General features: G+C 37.9%; 1 protein-coding gene across 3 annotated transcripts; it reads right to left on the minus strand.

The window, feature by feature from the left end:
• Nucleotides 1–462: 462 nt before the first annotated feature.
• MBIP (MAP3K12 binding inhibitory protein 1) lies at nucleotides 463–16,039 on the minus strand. 3 transcript variants are annotated; one of them, XM_065839451.2, is made up of 9 exons: nucleotides 15,859–16,038; nucleotides 11,636–11,755; nucleotides 9,668–9,889; nucleotides 9,457–9,553; nucleotides 7,942–8,007; nucleotides 6,134–6,286; nucleotides 3,966–4,063; nucleotides 2,500–2,538; nucleotides 464–1,400 (listed from the first exon to the last, which is right to left on the minus strand). In XM_065839451.2, the coding sequence occupies exons 1-9, from the start codon at nucleotides 15,976–15,978 to the stop codon at nucleotides 1,293–1,295; spliced, it is 1,023 nt and encodes a 340-aa protein (XP_065695523.1). In that variant the 5' UTR covers nucleotides 15,979–16,038; the 3' UTR covers nucleotides 464–1,292. The 3 variants fall into 3 exon arrangements, with proteins under 3 accessions (XP_065695524.1, XP_065695523.1, XP_065695522.1); XM_065839450.2 differs by having other exon boundaries at nucleotides 464–1,403; nucleotides 15,859–16,037; XM_065839452.2 differs by lacking the exon at nucleotides 3,966–4,063 and having other exon boundaries at nucleotides 463–1,403; nucleotides 15,859–16,039.
• Between the last annotated feature and the right edge of the window lie 5,667 nt (nucleotides 16,040–21,706).

Raw genomic sequence — 21,706 nt, forward strand, 5'->3', positions numbered from 1 at the left:
TTACAGGCAGCTCATGGTCTTCAACTTCAAAAGTACCTCTTTGTATGCAATAGTGTATTTGAGGTACTCATGACTGCTTGCGTTAATCTCTTTCTGGGTGGACACAACATCTGAACAAGTAAATATCACATGGTCGTCTTTCTTGGAGCTGGGACCAGAGCTCAAGCAGCTTTGTCTCCCACCTCCACTGGTTCGCCTTTAGAGAAGCATCAGGTACAGCTGCTACAACAAATGTTAATCTAGCTAAGAACATGGAACCACAGAAAACTCCTCATATTCTTCACAGTGCAAGGCTGTGTCCAGTCAGTACTGTTCATAATGCCTGTCACAGGGACTGATACAGGGACATTGATAGCATGACTGCTCTAAGCAGAGCAGTTAACATAAAAGACTCCCTCTGTAACAGCTGCTTTTCTCCTAAACTGGAATAAAGACAGAGACAATAAATAAAGAACTGGAATAAATAGAAAACGGTTTATTAAAAAAAAAAAAAAAAATCACACTGGTATGTGGCTAAAGGTCTCACTTTAAACTTAAACTACGTACCCAGCATCCATGCTTCAGGAGTCAGGTAAGAATGCGTATGGAAGGAAGAGAAGCAGGTGCCTGCTGGCATCTTCCTCAAAACCACCCCCTGAGTGATCTTTAGAATATAATAAGTTTTGTTAGCAGGGTATGAAGTTTGAATTCCTACAGGACACCAAGAAAGCAAAGAACAGGTTTTTCTACGCATACAGGAGTTCTATAACCATCATTCAAACAGAAATGCAATTTGCTGCATTTCTAACAGCTGTGAAAACAGTGACAAATATGGAAAAAAATGCAGGTAAACATGCATACTGCAAGATTTTTTGTAATTTTTTTTTTCCAAAGAAAATTTCCTTATGAGGAAGTAATTAAATTTATTTCACAAGTCTATGTAAGCTACTTACATGAAAGCATTCAAAAGATGACCCTTTTGTATACTCAGTCATCAAGAATTACATGTGAAATGTAGCTTTTGTATGAAGGTTAAGACTTTCCACATACAAACAATGCTGCAATCCTCCTTTACAACAGAAGGGAATGGATTATTAGAATGCTATTCCTAAAACATTCTTCATTTTTAAGTAACTATTTAAGTAATAACACTGTTTCTAAACAAGTTCTTCTGAAAGCAAGCTTCCAAGACCATCCAAAAGGAGCTTATATTCATGCTTTGTTTTCACTGCTAAATTCATCCCTGACAACCACCACTCAGGCCTATGGTTTAGGTATGTATAAAGCGCGATGAGGATCTGAAGAGCCTTTTTTTATCGAAGAAGTCGCTCAGCCTCCTTGGACTTGCTTTCTTTTGTTTTCCTCAGTAATGCCTGTTTTATAGCATTGATCTTTTCATCAAGTTCAGCCAATGAATAGTTCTGCTAAAAGAACAAAATAAAAACCACAATCATTTACATCTTGTAATTGCCAGAGAAGTGGCCTAGCACTTGATACTTGAGGTCACTGTATATCGCACCAAATGACAGAAATACTTTTGCAGAATTACCTGAATCTAGTCTATGGCTATTTAAACTTAAAAGAAAAATAATGTAAACTTAGAGGAAACTGACAGTCCTAATCATGGATCAATATATCCATACTATTTCCATTAGATGCTTGTTTAATCCATTCATTTAAATAAATAAATAATAAAAAAATAAAAATCCTTCAATGTTAAAACACTAGATTAGACTATCTAGATCTTCTATAACCCAGCTTTACAACTGAAGGTGTTTTTCCCTGTTACCCAACATCAATCTCCTCTGTGCCCACTTAACCTGACAATTTTTTTGATCACTTCTTACACAAAGAACTAGTCATCATCCTTTTTATAAAAAATATTTCACCCTATGAAGGATTTTTTCCTGATGTAAACAAGCCTACTTCCTTGAGTCTCAGATGGCCCACATCCCGTTCTCAGCATTCTCCTCAGTCCATGTGTCTCCCAGCAGTACAGCTGGCAGCAGATAGCGTTCCAGCTACAGTCTCACTTGCACTGACGAGAGTCTAAGGTACACTGTTAATGCATTCCCTTAGGTGACGGTGGTGTGAAAACAGTGAGTCTTGCTGACTTTAGTTAATATGTGCTATATTGTCAGGCCTTTATGCAACACTTTTGCCGAGCCACCCGTTTCTACTTTGTCTCTTCATAAACTGATTAAGCAAACAAAACAACTACAACAAAAACCACAACAAACCACAAAAGAAACTGAGAAGTCATTCCTAGGAGGCTGATCAGAATTCACAAATTGCTTGCTACCTCTAGCTTGATTTACATCATTACAGATTTATTTACAGACTCTTAGAGACTCATTTCATTGCAATATCCATTAAATTTCTTTCTCTTTTCCACCCTTTCTTCACCAGCAAGTTATCCAGCTATTTCTGAGAAGTTACATATTTGCTTTGTAGAACTTCTGAATACTTTTCACTCAAAGCATCACAAACTTAAGGTAAGCAAAAGTTAACAGCACTTACATGGCGAGGCTGAACTTTTCTCCTCTTGCCAGAACAGCTCTAAAGAAAAGACATAACCAAAACAAATTTAATGTTGCATGGACAGAGGACCACAAGTAACTCTGTAACATAGACAAGTATTTAACAGACAGAAGAATAGTGACTGCCGTTCTATAGACTAATGAAATCTAAGTGTACTTTCGATCACAAGAAATACCATTACAGAGCAGTCAGAAGCTGTTGAAGCTTCTCCATATTTGGCAGCAAACAACTGTCAACTTAACTGAAGCTTCCTTTGGGCAAAACCAAGATCAACATCAGCATTTGAAACTATCAATATTTTTTCTCGCTAAAATTTTCCTGTATCCACACCAGTACTTGTGCAAAACTTTGTGCAAAAAGTTGCTAATAGCTGCACAATACTACCAATACTACTATTGCTACCATAACAAGTTTTTTTTCCCAGATCCCCATTGTAGAGGAGATCCTAAAGTGCTTTCTGTGGAAATTTCAGATTATGAAAGCATATGTTTTAACTTCTAGTTTCCAACAATTTGAAGAAATAGCCTCACAAATAAAGGACTTAATTGGTCTCTGACACAAACAAAAAAATAAAACAAAAATGTATAATACCACTACAGATTTTTAAATGCTGACCCTTCTTTGGCTGGTCTCAAGGGAGAAGATACAAATTAAAATATGATCAACAGTAAAAGGCATTCTTACCATTATGTGGGGAAAGAAGGAAGAGCAAGACAACAGACAAGAAGTTTCTATAGTTAAGCAGAGCCTGATGTAGTAACAACTAATGTTCTCCTTGTCCTAATTTTTGGTGAATGAAGTATTAGGTTCACTACTCAGAATGAGAGAGAACTCTGTCTGAAAATTAGCAACAAATAAATCTAAGTCACAGAATTACAAAACAATTTTTAAAGGGTTTACTCTCATCCTATTGGAACAGTTATTTCACATAATTGATCTTTAGTAATCAGATCATGTACAGAAGCCAAAAGGATTTCAGCTAATTTAAGCCATTACTGATTTGCATCGAGATCAAAACTTCAGTCAATCTTCTTGTCTTTAGAAACACTTCAGATTTTAAGGCAAAGTCGAGGCGGGAGAAATCCAACGTCTATAGTACATTTCTTACAAATAAATTAAGCTTGGGTGCCTGAAATTCCACCTCCTCCCCAACAAACACTATTTTTTTCTCAACAGAGAAATTAGGTAGAAAATATGAACTTACGGGTTGTTTCAAAAAGATGGACCCAATTTCAAAGCAGTAGTGATTTCAAATTGGGTCAATCTTTTTCAAACACCCTGTATACAGATGGTCCACATTAAATGTAACCATTACACAAAGCCACAGTTGTCTACCAAGTGTCTGCCATCTAACTCCTTAGGTTTTTCCCTCTACATCAAAGATTTAAGCACAAAAGTCCCGAATGCATTTAGGTATGCTAAAAGAAGCTGAGAGAATTTCTTACTACGGATTGAAAATATTCAGGAGACAGTCCTTCCAGCTCAAGGATCTTATCTTCAAGCTTCTTAATTCTCTGATAAATGTCTCTTGGTACAGGACCACCTATATACACCAGTACAAATAAGAAATCAGGGAAAGTGCTTGAATAACTTTTTATACTAAAGATTGCTAAATTTACAGATGAATTCTTTGAGTCCAACAATTAACCAGAAGCTGAAACAAAATGAGTGGACATGATAATAAAAAGGAAGGGTAATTAATATGATTCAGGGTAAAATCTGATTGATAAACCAGTGTCATCAGTGAAGGCAATAGACAACTTTCTGCAGGTGGTTGAAATGTCTGACAAGGTCCCTGGTCACACACCATTTGCAGCTATAGTACAGCAGCTGGGACTTGTTTCCCCATGTAAGATTTGAACTGATCAAAAGATCAGCCTTAGAGAGCATCTGATTTATGCTACATAGTATTCTATAAACAGAAATCACTGTTTATCACAACTAACTACTGATAGTCTGGTTCTGAACAGTAGTGACAACCAAGGCCTTCGCAAGATTTTACTTCTTCTCTTGCCAGCCATTTCCATTTATTTCTAGGTCTGTTAAGTAAGACAATTCTATTCCACAAACTACTGAAACAAGCACGAATAGCTTTTTTTGCCATTCATCTATTTCCTCACTTCAGATAAACAATTTTGCAGGTAGCTTCCCTCCCTCAGTTCTGCTCTCTACTTGTCACTCAGCAGCTACTAATTAAATTGGCTAACCTCTCACTCTTCATATTGCTGTCTCCTAATGTAAAGGGGAAAGAGCTGTACTAGCACCAGAAGAAGCTGTTCTGAAAAACAGCAGGTGAGTCAAGAACAACTCTCTCAGTCACCATAAATAAAAACTGGTGAGCAGGTAGCTGAGGCTGGTTACCTACTCAGATGAAAACCTTTTGCACAGCTGTTGGGGTAAGCAACAAATGATCTCAAGCCCTTCCTCAGGAATGCTGACTTGGACAGGAGTTGATCTGGAATTGCACACTTTCATCCTCTTCCCTTATGCTGTAGTTTAGCTGACTTTCAAACAAAATTATGCCATCTATTACAGGAACAACCTGGAAGCACGGGCCCCTCCTTAGCTACCCCCCCATACACATAACTCCAAAGTTACTACACTGTAACCTTAATGCTAGCCAGTCACTTGCAAATTCTATTTCCATGCAAAACTCCTTACTTTTGAGAAAGCTACACAGCTGTCTAGCCCTGACTGCTGCCTCTACAGTATCCAGGAGTATTCTACTCTCCTTGCTGTTAGAGGATTCCAGTCCAGTATGCATTCACAGGAATCTCGTAAACTAATGAATGTTCACCATATTCCTAGAGAATGGATTAGCATCTGTTCAGTATTCAGAAGACAAAAAATGTCAGCGTGTGTCTGCAGTGTGATGTGTAGAACGTTCACTTTAGTAGGTGAAGATCTGGGCTTCTGTTCTGAAAACACTGTTCAGGAAAAACAGAGATCCCTCCTTGACAAGTGCCTCATTTATTTATATTTTAGAAAACTGGGCCTGGGGTGAGAAAAACAACAACTTTTAAAAAAGTCAGTAGCCTAGTGGCTGTGGCATTTATTTTAGTCAAATGTGTGGAACTCATGTTTGCATGGCTAAAGGCAAATATTGATAATGACTTTGCACATGCTGGGAAATAAGCTTCTTACCTAACTGTATTTCAAGAATCATCCACTTTTAGGAAAGGGTTTCAGGTTGTCTTTTGGGTTCATCCTATCCCCTACCCACAAGGTGCCCATGAAGCAGGACTGAATCCTAACCTCAGCTTTTCCTGTTCAGTGGGTCAAGGTAGAAGGACTCCACTGCTACAGAAAACCACTACCTCCAAATATTACAAATGGTTTTAAATCCCATTTTTAAGTGCCTCTCTGTCATTTGCTACCACATCAAGCGTAAATTTACTAACTCAACACCCTACTTTGGGCATAGATCTGGACTCTACGTTGGCATTAGAACCTAAGCATTAGATTGTAGTACCTGGGGTGACTAAACCCTTCAGTGGATCTATCCACTGCTTTAACAGTCACAGCTTTTAAAGACTTGCCCAGTTCTACTAAAGCAGTGATAACTGTAGTACAAACTGGCATACCAACGTGAAAATTAAAGCATGATACAAACCTGTTTGTAACCGTAAGTGTGCTTCAATGTTTTGCAATCTCTCCTCAACAGCTTGATTTCCACAGTCATGAATGGGTATATTGGCTTTGTGACTGGACCCATGTGCTCCTTCAGATCTAGTCTGAGGACCATACGTATTTACCACCCTGGAAACTACGTAAAGAGAATACAAATGTAACATGTATGCACAGGAAACACAAAAGTACATCTAACTAAAACCATCAAAATATTAAAATATGAAAACCTGTATTAAATAAATTTCATACCAGTCTCTCATGTGAAGGACCCCACACACACGAAAATAAAAGTTTCAAGTAAAAGAATTTTCCTAAAGTAAACAAAAATGTAGGACTTCACATATGCAAAGTAAAAGAATTACTCATACATTCACGTAGAATGACAATACCAAGATTTGTCATCAGCTGCGGAGATATAGCAGAAAACCCAGCAGCTGTGTCAGCAGTTGCACATGAGCTGTTGTGAATGCAAAGAAGAGGCCAGACCTAACATTACAGGAAGCATCATAAATACATGAAGGTGAAGGGAGATAAACAACTAGAAGAATACTACAAACCTCAGCAAGGAAGCTCTCTTCTGATTTTTGTTGTTTGGGTAACATCTTTAATGACTCTTCAGCTGCTTCTGGGTCTATCTTTCCCCCCTGCTAAACTGTGTCCTCATGAGAAGATTTTGGTCACTCCTCTTTAAACCTCAGTCATTTCTCATGTCCTTCCTGACAGGACTGCTGCAGACTTACAGACTATGTTGGCAACTCCAGACACAACTTCTTACTTCATGAAAGCCACGTTACATTCTTGATTCAGCTTATGATGGTTTTACTTCCAGTTCCTAAGTGTTATTTACGTTTCAGTTATGCACTGTTAGGGTTGTAGTTACTTGAAATACAGACTTTTCTTTTTTGCTGTAATATGCTACCATCCAAGTTAGAAACTAGCACTCAGTTTATAAAATGGACTACTGAAAGGGGTTCTTAGTGAAATATTCTAAACTCAAAATCACTTCCCTATCTCCCTCTTAGCTCACCAGACATTTTAATGCTTATTATCATCCTTCGCAGTATTTATTCTGAATTCTAGAATTCAGAATAATGAATTGGTTTCTAGAATTAGTATCAAATGGATAACTGAATACAAGCATTCTCAAAAATGGAACAGAGAGTTACTTTCATTCTCATTATGGAGATTTTGTTTGTTTTTAAACACAGAGTGACTTATGCACACCTAGAAAGCAGTAGATGGACAACCAAACTTTTATACATAACTTCTGATGGGTAATAATTTCTACACTATTTACTCCTCTCAAAAATGTAGTGCAGTGGTAAGGTTTCTACTCAGCTTGTGACTTCCCATAAATGTACGTTCCAGAATTTCCATCATGTGCCAAAACTATTTTCTAATTCAATACACTTACACCAACTTAAGAAAAATAGAAGCTAATCTTATATAATCTCAATTCCTTAACTGGACGGCTGGCTTCACCTTAGAAGAAAAGCTAAGAATTGTTCAGCTTCTCTGCTCTGCTTTATCTTTTGCATCTTTCTTTTCAGACAATGAAAATAGGCTACTTTGTTTTGGTCTTTAGTGCATAACCATCAGCTTAATGAAGCAGTTATGGGATTGAAAACCTTGAGGAAGTAAGCAAAGATGTAAAAATATTTACTGAAGTAAAACCACAATATGTTAAGTTTGCATCTTCGAGCATTCTATAAAAAGTTTTTAAGCCAAAAATTCATCAGTGCTGTTCTATCTAGACACTCTTAATAAATGGGTATTAAAATAGTTGCTTACCCTTTATATGGCTTTTAAATCCAGGATAGGGTGTGAAAATTGCATCTGTTCTGGCACAGCTGTTTTCTAAATAAATAATAATATAAAAAGTGAGGTCCTAATTATGTATTCAAAATATTCTACTCATCATCAGCTTTGAAGCTTTTAACAAATCTAATTTAATTTTTTGTAAAATAAAAACATTAAAAAGACTTCATTCTATAAACACTTGGTCATTAATAGTTCCACACACTTGCTTGGACCTACTGGTTTTAATTGGATAAGCCACTTACATAAATGTATGCACACATGTACATAGAAGTTTATTGAATCAGGACCAAATTTCTTCGCACTCACATTTTATTTGGTTCTTACTTTTCACTGTGTTTCTCTGTAACTTATTTCTTTCTTCTTCTACAGAAGACTTTTCCCTGCTAATCACTGTTACTCTGGTTTTATGTCCTTTTTTGAAATCATTCTCCTATTTTTAGACTGGTCTAGTTTACTCATCAGCACTCTTTCCTCAACTTCCTGCATTTATTCTGATGCCTGTGAGTTCTTTAACTAGGTTAACCATAAAAACCTACAGTACAGACCATCTTCATTTATTCTAATGTTTGTATTTTAATCTCTGTTCATACACACCAAATCTTTACATGTATTTTATTACTCCCGAAGATACAAAGGAAGGTCTTATCATAATTTATTCTGTACAGAATTAAAAATTTTAGGAATCAATATTTTACTATGTAGCATATTCTACTAGACTTCAGATATTATTTTCATTCCAACTAATATTCAAGGAGTTAAACTCCCTATAAAGCTTTCGGAACCATAAGCTTTGATCTCTAAAAGCTTAAGTACATCACAGAGACAATGCACATCTGGGTTCACAGGTACTTAGAAAATGTCTCTGTACTACTTTGGCATATAAAAGTGTCTTCACTTTTAAGACACGTTTGGTTACACAGTTACTGACTGTGCTAATGGGATCCAGTCTGTCAGATGGATTTAAGATTGTCTGGTTATAGATACTCCCAATTGTGCCAGTTGGGTGTATTAAAAACATCAATAGTGCAAGTAATGTTGAAACGAAAAAGTTATGCTAAGTAGCTAATAATTCAAATTGATTGCAAAAAATACTTATTTGCAATTTAACTAGCATTAAATTAACTTCAATTTGAATATGCAATTCACAAGACATTTCTGAACTGCAATTCTGTTGACTTTGGAAGGAACATCTAGCTAAAACATTGAGAACAACAACTACAAAAACATTATTTAAGATCACAGTTCTTAAAATGAACACAGTGATAGCTATAAACTTTCTGTATGGGATGCATTAAATGTTGTCATCCAGTGACTACTTTCTTTTTCTGACAACATCTGCAGTGCACATGCAAGTTCCTAACAAAACCAAAGTTACTATAAAATAAAGTTCTGTTTTAAATACAGAAAAGTGCTTTTGAAAAATAAAATAATAAAATAAAAAAAACTTAAATTGCTATGAAGATTAAAGTCTGGCTAGCCAGTTACCTTGATTACAATCAATAACATTGCAAAATTCCCTGACATTATTTTCATTGATTTCAGCTTGTTTCCTCTCGATGAAGGCTGATATCCGCCTGTCAATCTGCAGGTAATAAACATGATGGCATATATCTATTTAATTCTTTAAATTTAAAATTTAGAAAGCTCTTTTTAATTGTTTTTTTTTTTTTTTTTTTAATTAGAGTAAATCACTTACTTCTGCTTTTCCAGCTTTTATTTGGACCACCTCTGGATCAAAATTAACATGAGCATCCTTCAGATCTCCCAAGTCATAACTTGCATACTTTTCTTCAGTCTGACAGTTACCATCATAAACATCTAAACTTGTTTCACAAGTTTGTCCTTCTGTTTTACCTGCAGGTTCAACATGGCCTATATTTTCCACTTTAATCAGTGACTGGAGTCTTTCTAAAAGAGGCTGAACAAAGAAAGCAGTATGCTAGGGTTAAAAATAAGGTTTTTTTTAAATCCCCAAAATAAAAAGCAAAAAACCAAGTACTACTGCAATTTCTAAAACAGACGAACTGAAATAGTTTTCGGAATTACATCATCTGCCTCTCACGCAACGCAGCAATAAAATTAAACAAACAAACTATCACTCCAAATACTGTGCACACCATGATTCTGGCCTTTTTGACCTGTGCCTTTTAGAGGTTTGTATAGGAAAACTTTTAAATTTCAGTGAAAATCTGCCTGCTACTCATCTGTTACTAGCTAAACCAAAGCTTCAATCATTGGCATCAATGCCACTTAATTAACATGTCATTCAAATGCCTACTCAGAACAGTAAGGCTTAGTATTTTTCCTCCTTAACATGAAAGCAAATGCTTTCACACTGTAAAGCCTTTACTTTATCACCACAGCACTACATTCTCCACTTGAAATTGCAGTTGCCCTAGTGAATGAGAGAACACAGACATGAAATATATAGGGTTATCCTGAACACATGCTTTTCTTGACATGGTTGATTATCTACTTAGGTCATGAAATTAAATGAGAATGCACTAACATTTGTAGCAGCAAAGATAAATGCTTATTATTCTACCACACTAACTCTTACACAAGATAGAATAACTAAACCTTAATACTATATATGTCACACCCCCTTTAAAAATTTTTACCAGTTTCATCCAGTCTGAATTTCACTGCTATTTTTCCCTCAAGAAATTTTTGTTTGCTTTACAGACAATGTGATTTTAACCAGCCACACTTTCTGAAATTGAATAAAATTCCTATTCGCAGTGTTCTTACAGCTGGATGTAATTTTAACTTGCTTTTATCTTGCATATTTTCTCTTTTTGTTTATCACACCAAAGATCTGGTGGATGTCTGGAAAACATAAAGGGTCTTTCTCTTACCTAAAGACAAGCAAATACAGGAACTTCCTTTTTCACCCTCTCAGTGCTAAACACTTGAAATAATTCATTGACTAGCTGAAGCAAAAAACTGGCATTCAAATCACCACCTTCTACAGATAAACTACCAAGGTCAAAACACTGTTCAGTTACTAGCTGACAGAGTGCTCACCCTCCCTGACATGCAACTAAATTACATGTACTTCTGGCAGGGTTGGAAAGTTTCAAATAGTTAAAAGAAATGACAGTAATGGTGACTGGCTACTTGGCAAGATGAGACATTAATGTCAAAGAAATTACTCTTAAAAAAAAAAAACAAACCCACAACAAAAAAAAACAACCTACGCTGAAAATATATTTAATTGCAGTAAGACACTCCAGGATGTGTCATGCTGGGATAATGCCACTTCTTGAACCACTGAAAGCACTCCATAAGCCTCCAAACTCACCCAACGCATGGAATCATTATCATAGCATGACACACACCTGCCGTGTCTTATTGCTTAATTATAACCCACCATAGATGGAAATGTATCACATTTACAATGCGAGTCTAGAAATCAATGAGGCTGCATTTATTCAGCCTGCTTGCCTACAGTGGCTATTCCCACCACCAATATGAAAAACCCATAAGCGTGGGTATCTACGAAGCACAGCGGCATCCCAAGCGTATAATACCTTTACATTGTTTTTTGTTGGACATAGTAACATAAGATCAAAATGACTAAAATTTTACAGTATAGATAATAGAACTACATTTGGTTGTTGATCACTTTTGTCAACTCGAATGTGTCCAATTAAATATTTACCTGCAAACATAAAATATGCTGCTGAAGTGCACTAAGGAGCAATGTTGGCTGAAGTGCTGATGTGTTTTGAAGCTTGCTCCAATCGATTACAACTTTCACGATATCATCTCCAAGGTTAAACTTCAAGAGGGCAAAACAAACACAACAAAAAATTATGTTATGTTGTATTAACATCACAAAAGCATACAAGACTTCTACAGGCTGACAACTACGCTCAATCACATGCAGACCTCATTTTTATATGAGAACATTGGAGAGGTTTGACATTAATTATAGCTCAAGCAGCTGTCGCTTTCAGAGTAAGCTATTTACATATTCAAAAATTAAAACTTCCTTACTACTACATCACACTTTCATTGTATTAATCTGATCTTTAGTCAATTCTCAATTCAATAAACTATTGTATGAAAATACAGCATTCACATTAATGTCTCAAATATTTTCTTTTAACAGATGACGGAACCATCAGTAGTATGAAACATGTACCCAGGATGGCAGTCTCTTGTTAGTCCATGCACTTTATTCTGAGATTTGCAAATCTATCTATGTCTGTATGACCAAGGTCTTGATATTGTACCATACCACATTCTTGAAATTTTTACTTGCCACTAATCCAAAAGAGACCTTATATTAGAAAATAAGTGTTTCAAAAAATAAATATTGAAAAAAACTTGAGGTTAAACAAACTCTAGACTACACAGCACCACTATTAAACCCATTTATAAATGACACTATTTCCCTTTATAAGCATTCACATAAAAATAACAATTACCATAGCCTATTCTGTTTGCCAATGAATGAAAATATTTAACTCCCAAGGCAATAAAGAGTAACACACATAGTGAATCTGAAGTTTTAATTAAAGGAACTATGTGTATTCTATAAGCTAAAAATAAAACTTCCACTTTCTAGTACAAAGCTGATTGTTAATAATCACTAATGAAATATACACTTTCACACCACCTTTGCCATTTTTGTTACGCTAAAGCTCTTCTCAAGATCTGGAAGTAACAAGCACTTTCATTTCCAAAGCCAAGTAGGTTGTTCTCCAATCAAACAACCCATAAGTGACCCCCGCCAAGTTCTAAATACAGATAAAACTCTTGTTTAAAATCAAGAGGACCTACAGGTACTCCGTTTGAGACACAGAATTCCCAAATCATATGCATACTTGTAGGTCTACATCTCACTCCTTCCTTTTGTTTTTAAGAAGGGAAAAAAGAAAGAGACCTCAAGCAGATGACGAAAGTGACCTTTAACATACAGTCTAAAGATATTTAAGTTCTAATGGCATCAAACATGGACAAGAACACAGAATGGTCACGTGCTTGTTTCCTGAATCCATCACACAGTGTATAAGGAAACAATGAGAACTAAACACAAGAATGTCTCCATCACTCTGAAGACAAAATAGTGAATACTAAGTTGTTCTACATTAGCTTTAAACCCCAGCATTATCACAATTTTTTATTTAAAGAACCGCAAGCTTGAGCCTTCAGTCTTTGGTCAAAGAACAGCTTTGTTAAATACAGTGTTAGATTCCAAATTACATAGAAAAGGAGATGGTCTGACTAAATATATATTTTAAATAATTTGCACACAAATGGTTATTCCTGTTCAGTACTTAAATTCTGTAGGATGTAGGAAAAATAATGTTCTAGGAAATGCTAGTTTTGAACACCTTACAAACTCAAGTATGTATTTAGAATTTAGTAAGAATAAAACTTTCAGAACTAAGCCACTGTGCACATGTGATCATCTGAAGCACGTATTTCTTCCCAAAGTTTCTAGATTTACATCTGCTACATGCTACATTACAGTCCACTGACAGGGTAAAAAAATGTGTAGATGTAAGTCATCATAATGAAACAAAATACGAGTAAAGAATAAACCCCTCCTGCATTGAAACATATTTCTAGTAAAGTAGAATTAGCTTTCTCAGTATTTTGCATCTTTCTGTCTGTAAGAACTGTGACAATCAGGTTTACAAATTCTGTGATTGGGTAACTTCAAAGCCTTTGTATATTTGCAAGTCCACAGCCTAATCTGTAGCAACTTACAGAATCATAAGTCATTTCAGCCCTTTGAAATTGTTTTATGAAAAACACCGACTGTCACTTGGGGTTTAAAGAACTTTTCACCAACAGTCGTATTGGTTTTAAGAGTTGTTCTCCCCAGATGTCCTCCTAGTCACTGTGCTGTAACTGCTCTAGTAAAAAAAGCCTGTGCTAGAAATATTCCTGTTTACAGGCCAACCTCCCAGCATAAATCCAACCTAAACTACTATGGCGGATCAAACAGTGACAGCTAACGACCTGGCACATGTTCACTCACCTCTATAAAGGGAAACGAGGAATCAGTAGTTTCAGTCAAAAATGCAAGATGGATTGATAGTCAGTAAGCTGGTAAAGCAACTCACTTAAATCTACCAGAACTCAAGTGCTTGCAGACAAGAGTGTAAATCAACAACTGGAAACAATAATGACCGAGCAATTAAAAGGGCCTTCTCAGCTAAGATGGAGCAACCAGACCCATACTTACAGTTCAGTGCACAGTAAAATGGCTTTGTTGTCATGGGAAGAATACACTCCAAATACCAATGAAGACATTTTACTCTGCACCATAACTACTGTAACACTATGGAGGGGATGTAGCAACTCTTAACCACTCTCTTGTAATAGTCCGTGCAGACCCAAATATTGTTAAAGTAACTAAGCTCTTGCCAGTGACATACTAGATACAGAGCAAAGTTTTGAGAACAGGAAGAAACTACAGTGTTTAATGTAGTTTTGAAAACAACTAAACTTGTGATGAGTAGCCTAGAAAAGAGCTTATGAAAGTTTTCCTTTATTCTTTGCGTTTTTCATAAATACAAGAGTTTAACTTTTCACTAATGTTAACTTTGTAAGAACAACAGTATCACACCTGGATAAAATTACAGTCACTAGTTCTTTATTGATTACACTTAGAATTTTCACCAGGAAGAATTATGGCATATTTAATCCTCAATACATAGACAGTTTTCCTGTCTTCATAATCCTATGAATCAGAGATGTATGACCACCAAGATGTTTAGTGCTGCACTCCTGTTCAAAAGCTAGGGTAGTTCTTGATCACTTTAGAAATAAGAAAACTGAGACTCTTACTAGGCATCGCCTGAATTTTCAGGCCCTTAATTTTGGACAACTTCTGCTTGAAAATGGAAACAATTACTAGCAGACTTTGAGATGAGATGCAAATATAATACACAATTCTATTCAGATGAGAGGTGAAATGCTCTAAAAATAATTTAACATCAGTCAGCAGCTACTACTTAAATGCCTCTGTATCAGAGTACATTTCTGAGTATTTTTGTAACACAAACATATAGTAAGTTATTTCCCACACACATCACTCATCACCTGGCCCCAAACCTTCAAACAGCTAATTTCAGAATCAAAACTGTATTTCTACTGCCTTCACAAAATGACATGTGTATTTCCACAGTGGAAAAGGAATCAATCTGTAAAGGATTTATGGTAATAACTAATCTGTTACTTAAACCTTCTCCTTATAAGGGTCCCTCACCACTACCGTAACACCAATTAAATAATTCACAGCCATTAATCTGAAGTAGGTGTTTCAACTAAAGTACCAGAGAGCAAAGCTGCTTTAAAAAGTCTGACCCATTGAGATGCATCGTGTGTTTCACAGTATGCTGTTACCAAGGCAAGGCTAACTTCAAGCTCCTGATCGTTTATTTTGATGTACAACAATCTTCTAGCAGTTTTAAAATTCAAAATTATTGTTAAGATACCGCAATAAGACAGGCTGTAGTTTCTCATGGGAGAGACCGCCCGTCAAACTACAAAGTGACATGAAACGACCCGTCACCAGGACGCAAAGGCACGACCAGGAGACGCGGAAGCAGAACACGCCCGCGGGGCCTGCCCCCGTCCGGAGGGACGCGGTCAGCCCCGCCAGCCCGCAGCCCCGGCAGGCGTTCCGCCGTTCCCGCAGGCAGGCCGAACAGCCTCCGAGAGCGAGGCCGCTCCCTTGTCTGTGGTAGGCTTCTTCCTCTCCGGCGCCGTACTTTATCCCTGGAGCTCAGAAGGGCCCCACAGGCCGGGGCGAAGCAGGAGCACGTCCTGCTCGGGCCCCAAGGCGAGGGGGGCCGGGTGCGGGGCCCGCGGCGCCCAGGTCAGCCCTGCCCAGGCCTCCTCCTACGGCCGCCCCGCACTCACCTGCCCCGCCAGCCCAGCCAGGGAGCGCAGGGCGCTGCTCGCCACCTCCGAGGCCGCAGGGTCGGCGCCGACGTCTGTTGCGTGGCCGTCCGGCTGCAGCGGGCAGGGCATGGCCGCCATGACGCCCGCCGAGCCGCAGCAGCATTCCCGCTGTCGCTCAGTGATGACGACGCCCTCGAGTGGCCGTGGCCGCTGGCCCCGCCCCCAGGGCTTATGGACAGTCGCGACAGCCAATCGCGAGCTGCGCTCTCGAGGACGGCGCTACGCGATGGGAGTGGCTTGGCCTGGGAGTGCCGGGTGACACGGGCGGGCCGGGGTCGAGGGCTGCTTCTTGGGCTGCTGAGTACGTCTGCCTGGCCCCCTGCGCCCAGGCGTCGCGGCTCGGGGCCCTGGCTGGGCAGGCAGCCTGAGGCCTGGCTGGCCCTGCCAGGTCCTGCCCGTCTCCCCCGGCCCCTGGGTTTCCCCGCTGTGGTGCTGTGTAGGACCCTCTCCCGCAGTACTTGTCTCTCCAGTGTGGCCAGTAGCTCGGTTTTCCAAGCCTGAGGAAGCACCTTAGCTTTTGCTCCCTTCTCAGACCTCTCTTGGCACCCTGCAGCTTTTCTCAACTCAGGTGCATTGCAGCCCTCAGGCAAAACAGCACCTCAGTGGTCACAATCACAGTGTGTGTTGGTCCAGGGGTGTAGGCCCACTGCTGTGTGCTTCTTTGGCATCTGTGGTCTCACCAGCCTGGAACCCTAAACTGCAGCAGCTCCTGTGGGGCATCCTCACCCTGTGAGGTTCACTTATTGCCTCACCCTTTTCTTTGCCTCCAGGCTCCTTGTCCTTCAACAGCCTCCATGGACTTGTCAGCATGGACATATGGCAGGCATATCTATAGGAGTGCCTCCACTGAGGGCTTGTTCGTGGAGGAAACAATACCACACATTTATTTAAAGATATTAGATTACTGTGCTTGTTTCAACTGTGCTTTTCTGGTTATACCTTTAATTTTTTACATTCCTATGTGCTTCTCCTCAACACCTTGCCTCTTCTGGTTACAGCAAGGTTGGTTTTTCATCAAGGAGCATGTTTATCAGAGTACTCTAATTATGGAGCTTGCATGACTGTATTCCCTCTAAGACAGTCTACTTGATCTGTTTCCTAGGACAGTATGAATGCTGACAAAGATTTTCCACGTGATGTTTCCTTTGATACCCTAATTTTGATCCCTTAATCTTCATGCCTCTTCCTGTTCCCTCCCCAATATTTTTATTCCATTGCAAAATGGTGACTGGTGGTGTATACACAAATAAATTGTTAAATAAAATTGTTAGAAAGGCAGATTAATTTATTTGACTGATATTTGGGGGATGTGGGAGAGGGATACTTTAAAGGCATTCCTCTCTAAAGTATCCAGATAAAACTTCCCTTAATGTAGTGGAAATAAATCCCACAAACCTGAAGACATGGTATTCTGTGTCTTCATTCAGCAATCGGCTTAAAACTTGAGAAGACTCAGAAGAGAAGTAGAGTAAATCCTGCTCAGTTTGAGAGGAAAATTAGTTCCAAAGAGCACTTTGGTGCTAATGGCTAGAAATCAATTTCATAGAGAACTGTATTTTGCCAGAATTTCTTATCTAAGGTGAGCTAGATGGCATTTGGCTGAATTCAGATGATGAAAACCATTCATTGGATTCAGAAATGCTTACTGCAGAATGTGTTCCTGATTTGGAAGCTCTGAAATGTAGATAAATTTACTTAATTCCTGCAAAGGTTCTGTTTTTGTCAAATGACAATATATTGAACACATACACAGGACATGGTAGCCAGTTAAGAAAGACTGTGAAATCTTATTTTGCCATTCTGTCCAACAATGCTAATTCCAGCCCATGGTCAAGGACTGGCTGCTTCAGCCTGCCTTGCCTCTTGCAGTTTTTTCTCTGGACAGGCAGCTGATGTAAGTCTGCAAAATGTAATCATCTCATTTGAATTAAACCATGAAGTTTTCAAGAATAAAGGAAAACACAATCTCCTTTCCTCTTCCTCCACCAGCACTATAACACTGAATAAATGTGTAAGTAATTTACTGTCCAGAACAGAATATGGAGCACAGATGTAACACCCTGCCATTGATGTTGCTTCTCAGTGTCAGAGGAGGCAATTTGCCCTGACTGAATCTCCAATGACCTATAAAGGTAGATCAAGTCCAGACATTTGAACCAAGTTTTAACTTCAAGCAGTGACTGCTCAGATACGTGATAAGTTCCACTTCTGCAAAATGTGGCTTTCCTGAAGTGATGGAGCAGGTCTATGCCTACTTTAGCAGTGGCTAGATGTAGCTTTATTAGTTGAGCGACCTGAGACCTTTCCTTTGCTTTTCAGCATCTTATCCTTACCCCTTGCAAGAGGTTGTTTTGAGGTATAAAATTATTCAAATGAAAAATAAAGAGATGAGCACATGAATGTCAGAAAGATGCTGGAGGGTTACACTGTCATATACATGGAAATATAAGGGAGGATGAATGAATGTGGAGGATATCAAGAGATGATGGAAATGATGTACTGTTATTTGTTCAGTGATCATTACAAGAAAAGTAGGCAAAAGACCATTAACTAGTTTGTAGAGTTGTTGATGACCACCTATTATTTACTAAGAAGCAGCTGGATCTTAACCTTCTTCCAGTTGATGGCAAATGTCTTCTCTTAGAGAAACAGTAGTGATTCCTATGGGTAAAGATGGCACACATTTTCTTCCTACTTTCGCTGTCTCAGAAGGTGTTGATCTGTGTTGCAGCTGCTAGCTGAATAAATTTGGTGTCATCTGAAATTGCACAAATTAAATTACATAATGTCTTATGAGTAGAACAGAAATAATCCAAAGTGATTTAAGAGTTTAGAAAAATTAGAGCATATAAGAAAATGAGAATAGGGAAAAAACGTGCAAATACAGCTAAAACAAAATATGTTAAACATTCATATCTAATGGAAGAGTCAGACCAGAGCAGAATGGTTCCAAAAGATGATTATATGCTCACTCCATGTAGTGCATAGTATTATAAAACAGAATACACTTGCAATCACCTCTGGCAGAAAACTGGCCACAGTAAATCCAGGCCTTCTGTAACGACAGAGGAAATTACATGGCATGGTCACTAAAGATAGTTAAACAATGAAATATTGGAAGCTTTCATTGCTGGAAAGATACTGGTAATTTGGAGGGAATTTGCAGAAAAATGGCAAGAAATGGATTGCAAGAGATAGAGATACTGGTTTAATCAGAAGACGTAAATATGTGTAACTTGTCTGTAATGTCTGCTTTCAGATATTTTAATAATGTGACTACCAAGGGGGGGATTAATCTGGAATTGCTTTCAACATCCAGAGATAGAGTTATCATTATAAGATTCTGCAGCTTTGATCCCTCAAATGGATCTCTTGAGGCATAGAAAAGCCTCTCTCACCAAAACTACCTTAAAAAATATAAACGCAAACCACTAAATTCTTCTATAGCAAACATGGTTGTTTGAAAATTATTTCAAAATGGAAAATAATTCTATTTTGGTTTTGGACTAGTGCTCCTTTTTATTTGGTTCACAGAATGGTATACACCTCTTTCCAACTCTAGATACCTTTAAGCGCTTTACAATCACAGTAAAGTTTACTAAATTGACACGTTCTGTTTGCTGGTCACCACTGTCATGATTTCCTCCGCTGAATACTACATTAATGTAACGTCTGAATTCACACTTTAATTTAGTCCCTAACTAACATCCAGAGAAAGGTGGATGCTTTGCAGGATGTACCACTGTTTGAGGTTCGTTGTGCTAGACAGTGAAGTGCCGAGCTAAGGAGCCTGTGTAACTTATAAGCAGATTTTCTCCTGAATGGAAAAGCTCATGCTGTGTACTTCTGCTTATGTCAGCTGTAGTGTATGGAAAGGCAAAAGAGACAACACTTCAGAAAAAAATTAAAGTGAAATAATTTGAAGCTTCAAAGATAAGAACAATACCTTGAATTCTGCCCAGAGCCCCAGGCAAGTGGTGAAGCTTGGCACTCACTGCTGTAAATGTAGTTTTCCTCAATATTCAGATTATTAGTGCTGCTCTAAATTATCTCAGGTTATAAGTAGAAAATCGATAGTATCCCACCCATTGCATTAAAATAGAATAGGACATAATAAACTCTCCTGCAGAATAAAAGTGTTTATTTATTTTTCCATGCATTAATTTCAGAAGAAGAGCACTTAATTTCTGTTGCTACCTGGGTGCCCAGTAAAAGGCATCGCTCCAGCAAAGGTTATAGATTCAACAAGTTGCTTAAGCTGATGTCTAATTTTAAGCACCACCCCAGCTGAAAAAATTCATCCTGCTTCCCTAAAATGTAGCCATGTGCTTATTAACTTCGTCAAATAAAGGCTGTAAATTGCAAATCTAATTCTCCAATAGGAGCTGCATTCCTTCAAAGCAAATGTCTTTGCTGACCTTTTGGTGTTTCTCTCACTCTATCAAATTTTTGAAAGCCCCATTCAGACAGGATTGGAATGGGATTTGTATGAAATACCCTGTGGAAAACACAGCTGTGATGTATTTGCATTTAAAGAAAAACAAGTCCATCAATATCTTGCGGTAATTTTATCATTCCTACAATAATAAAATGTAAAATCTACATGAGGCTGTTACCCACTTTCTGTTTAGTGTCCTTACCCTGACATGCATATAGACTCATGCTCTTCTTGTCTGAATCCAGCAAATTTTTAACCTTGAGATTTCCTAATACTGGTCTATGCTTTGCTTTACTTTGGTCATTATTGTTAATGACTTTGTTTAGTAATTTTACACTGTATTTAAGTTTTCTCTTCCAGCTTGCCCTCTCTTTATTGCAGCTGTCTGCAAATAAGATTAGCATCCTCTGCACAAAATTCTTCAGTTCAGTTATATAATTTGGGATCAAGAACTGACCTCTGCAAGGCCCAGCTCAGCAGCTCTCTTGTAAGTCAGTGGGCTATTATTATAATTATTCTGTGTTCACAAATTTTAGACTTCTATAGCTACTTTGAAAGTTTGGATTATAAACCTTTCTATAATTTCCTTTTGAGACTATCCCATGAAGGTGTCTTGCAGAGTAGGTGTCTGCTCACAGTGTTTCGCTTGTCTGCAAACTCTCAGTAAATTGACACAAGCATTGTGAAATTAAGCACTCATACCTGAAGATAGTATAAAAATTAATAATTTTCCACTGCATTAATATGTACATGTTGCACATATTATATATTTAACTCAGGTTTAATGGGATACTTGAAAAATCTATATTTAACAGGGAAGTAGGAATATAGCACATTCACTTCAGAGAAACTTTAACTTTTGGGATTCCTTGATTGCTGAGTGTTTGATTTTAAAAGTTGTAGCTTGCATCTTTATTAGTATAATTTAGTATTAGACTATTATTTTTAAAGAAATAAAAGTGATGGATGCTTAGGAATATTTAAAATAGGGTTCTTCAGTTGTGCTATATGCAAGCTTTTCACACAGCTTAGCCAGGAGCCAAGTCCTTTACTAAACATAAAGTCTTCCTAGCCTTTTCTGTGGAACTGTTAAGTTGCTCAAATTTAAATTTACCTCCTGCTTCAACAGTTTAGCTTATACATTTATATAATCCAGTATCTGGACAGTTTTAATCTAACAGGCCGCCTCTGTCATTGTTGGTCCAATCAATCATTCAGTATCCTATCAGGCTCCTCCATTGACTTCAGGAGCCAGATCTAGATCTGCTTTAGCTAGGAGGTTCGTGGACTGCTAGTTGAAATTACAGACATATATTATGTTGCTGAATCGAGCCTCTCAAAATAGCTTTAAGGGGTCCATATTACAGT

This window comes from Patagioenas fasciata, chromosome 5 (genome assembly GCF_037038585.1).
Source record: "Patagioenas fasciata isolate bPatFas1 chromosome 5, bPatFas1.hap1, whole genome shotgun sequence".
NCBI classification, from domain to species: domain Eukaryota; kingdom Metazoa; phylum Chordata; class Aves; order Columbiformes; family Columbidae; genus Patagioenas; species Patagioenas fasciata.

What these genes read in the sequence shown, in the direction of transcription:
- MBIP (XM_065839450.2), bottom strand. Translation starts at nt 15,978, where the DNA reads ATGGCGGCCATGCCCTGCCCGCTGCAGCCGGACGGCCACGCAACAGAC. An exon ending in TGGCTGGGCTGGCGGGGCAG is followed by an intron (nt 11,756 to 15,858) that starts GTGAGTGCGGGG and finishes GCCCTCTTGAAG; the next exon opens with TTTAACCTTGGAGATGATAT. An exon ending in AGCATATTTTATGTTTGCAG is followed by an intron (nt 9,890 to 11,635) that starts GTAAATATTTAA and finishes TTCTTTGTTCAG; the next exon opens with CCTCTTTTAGAAAGACTCCA.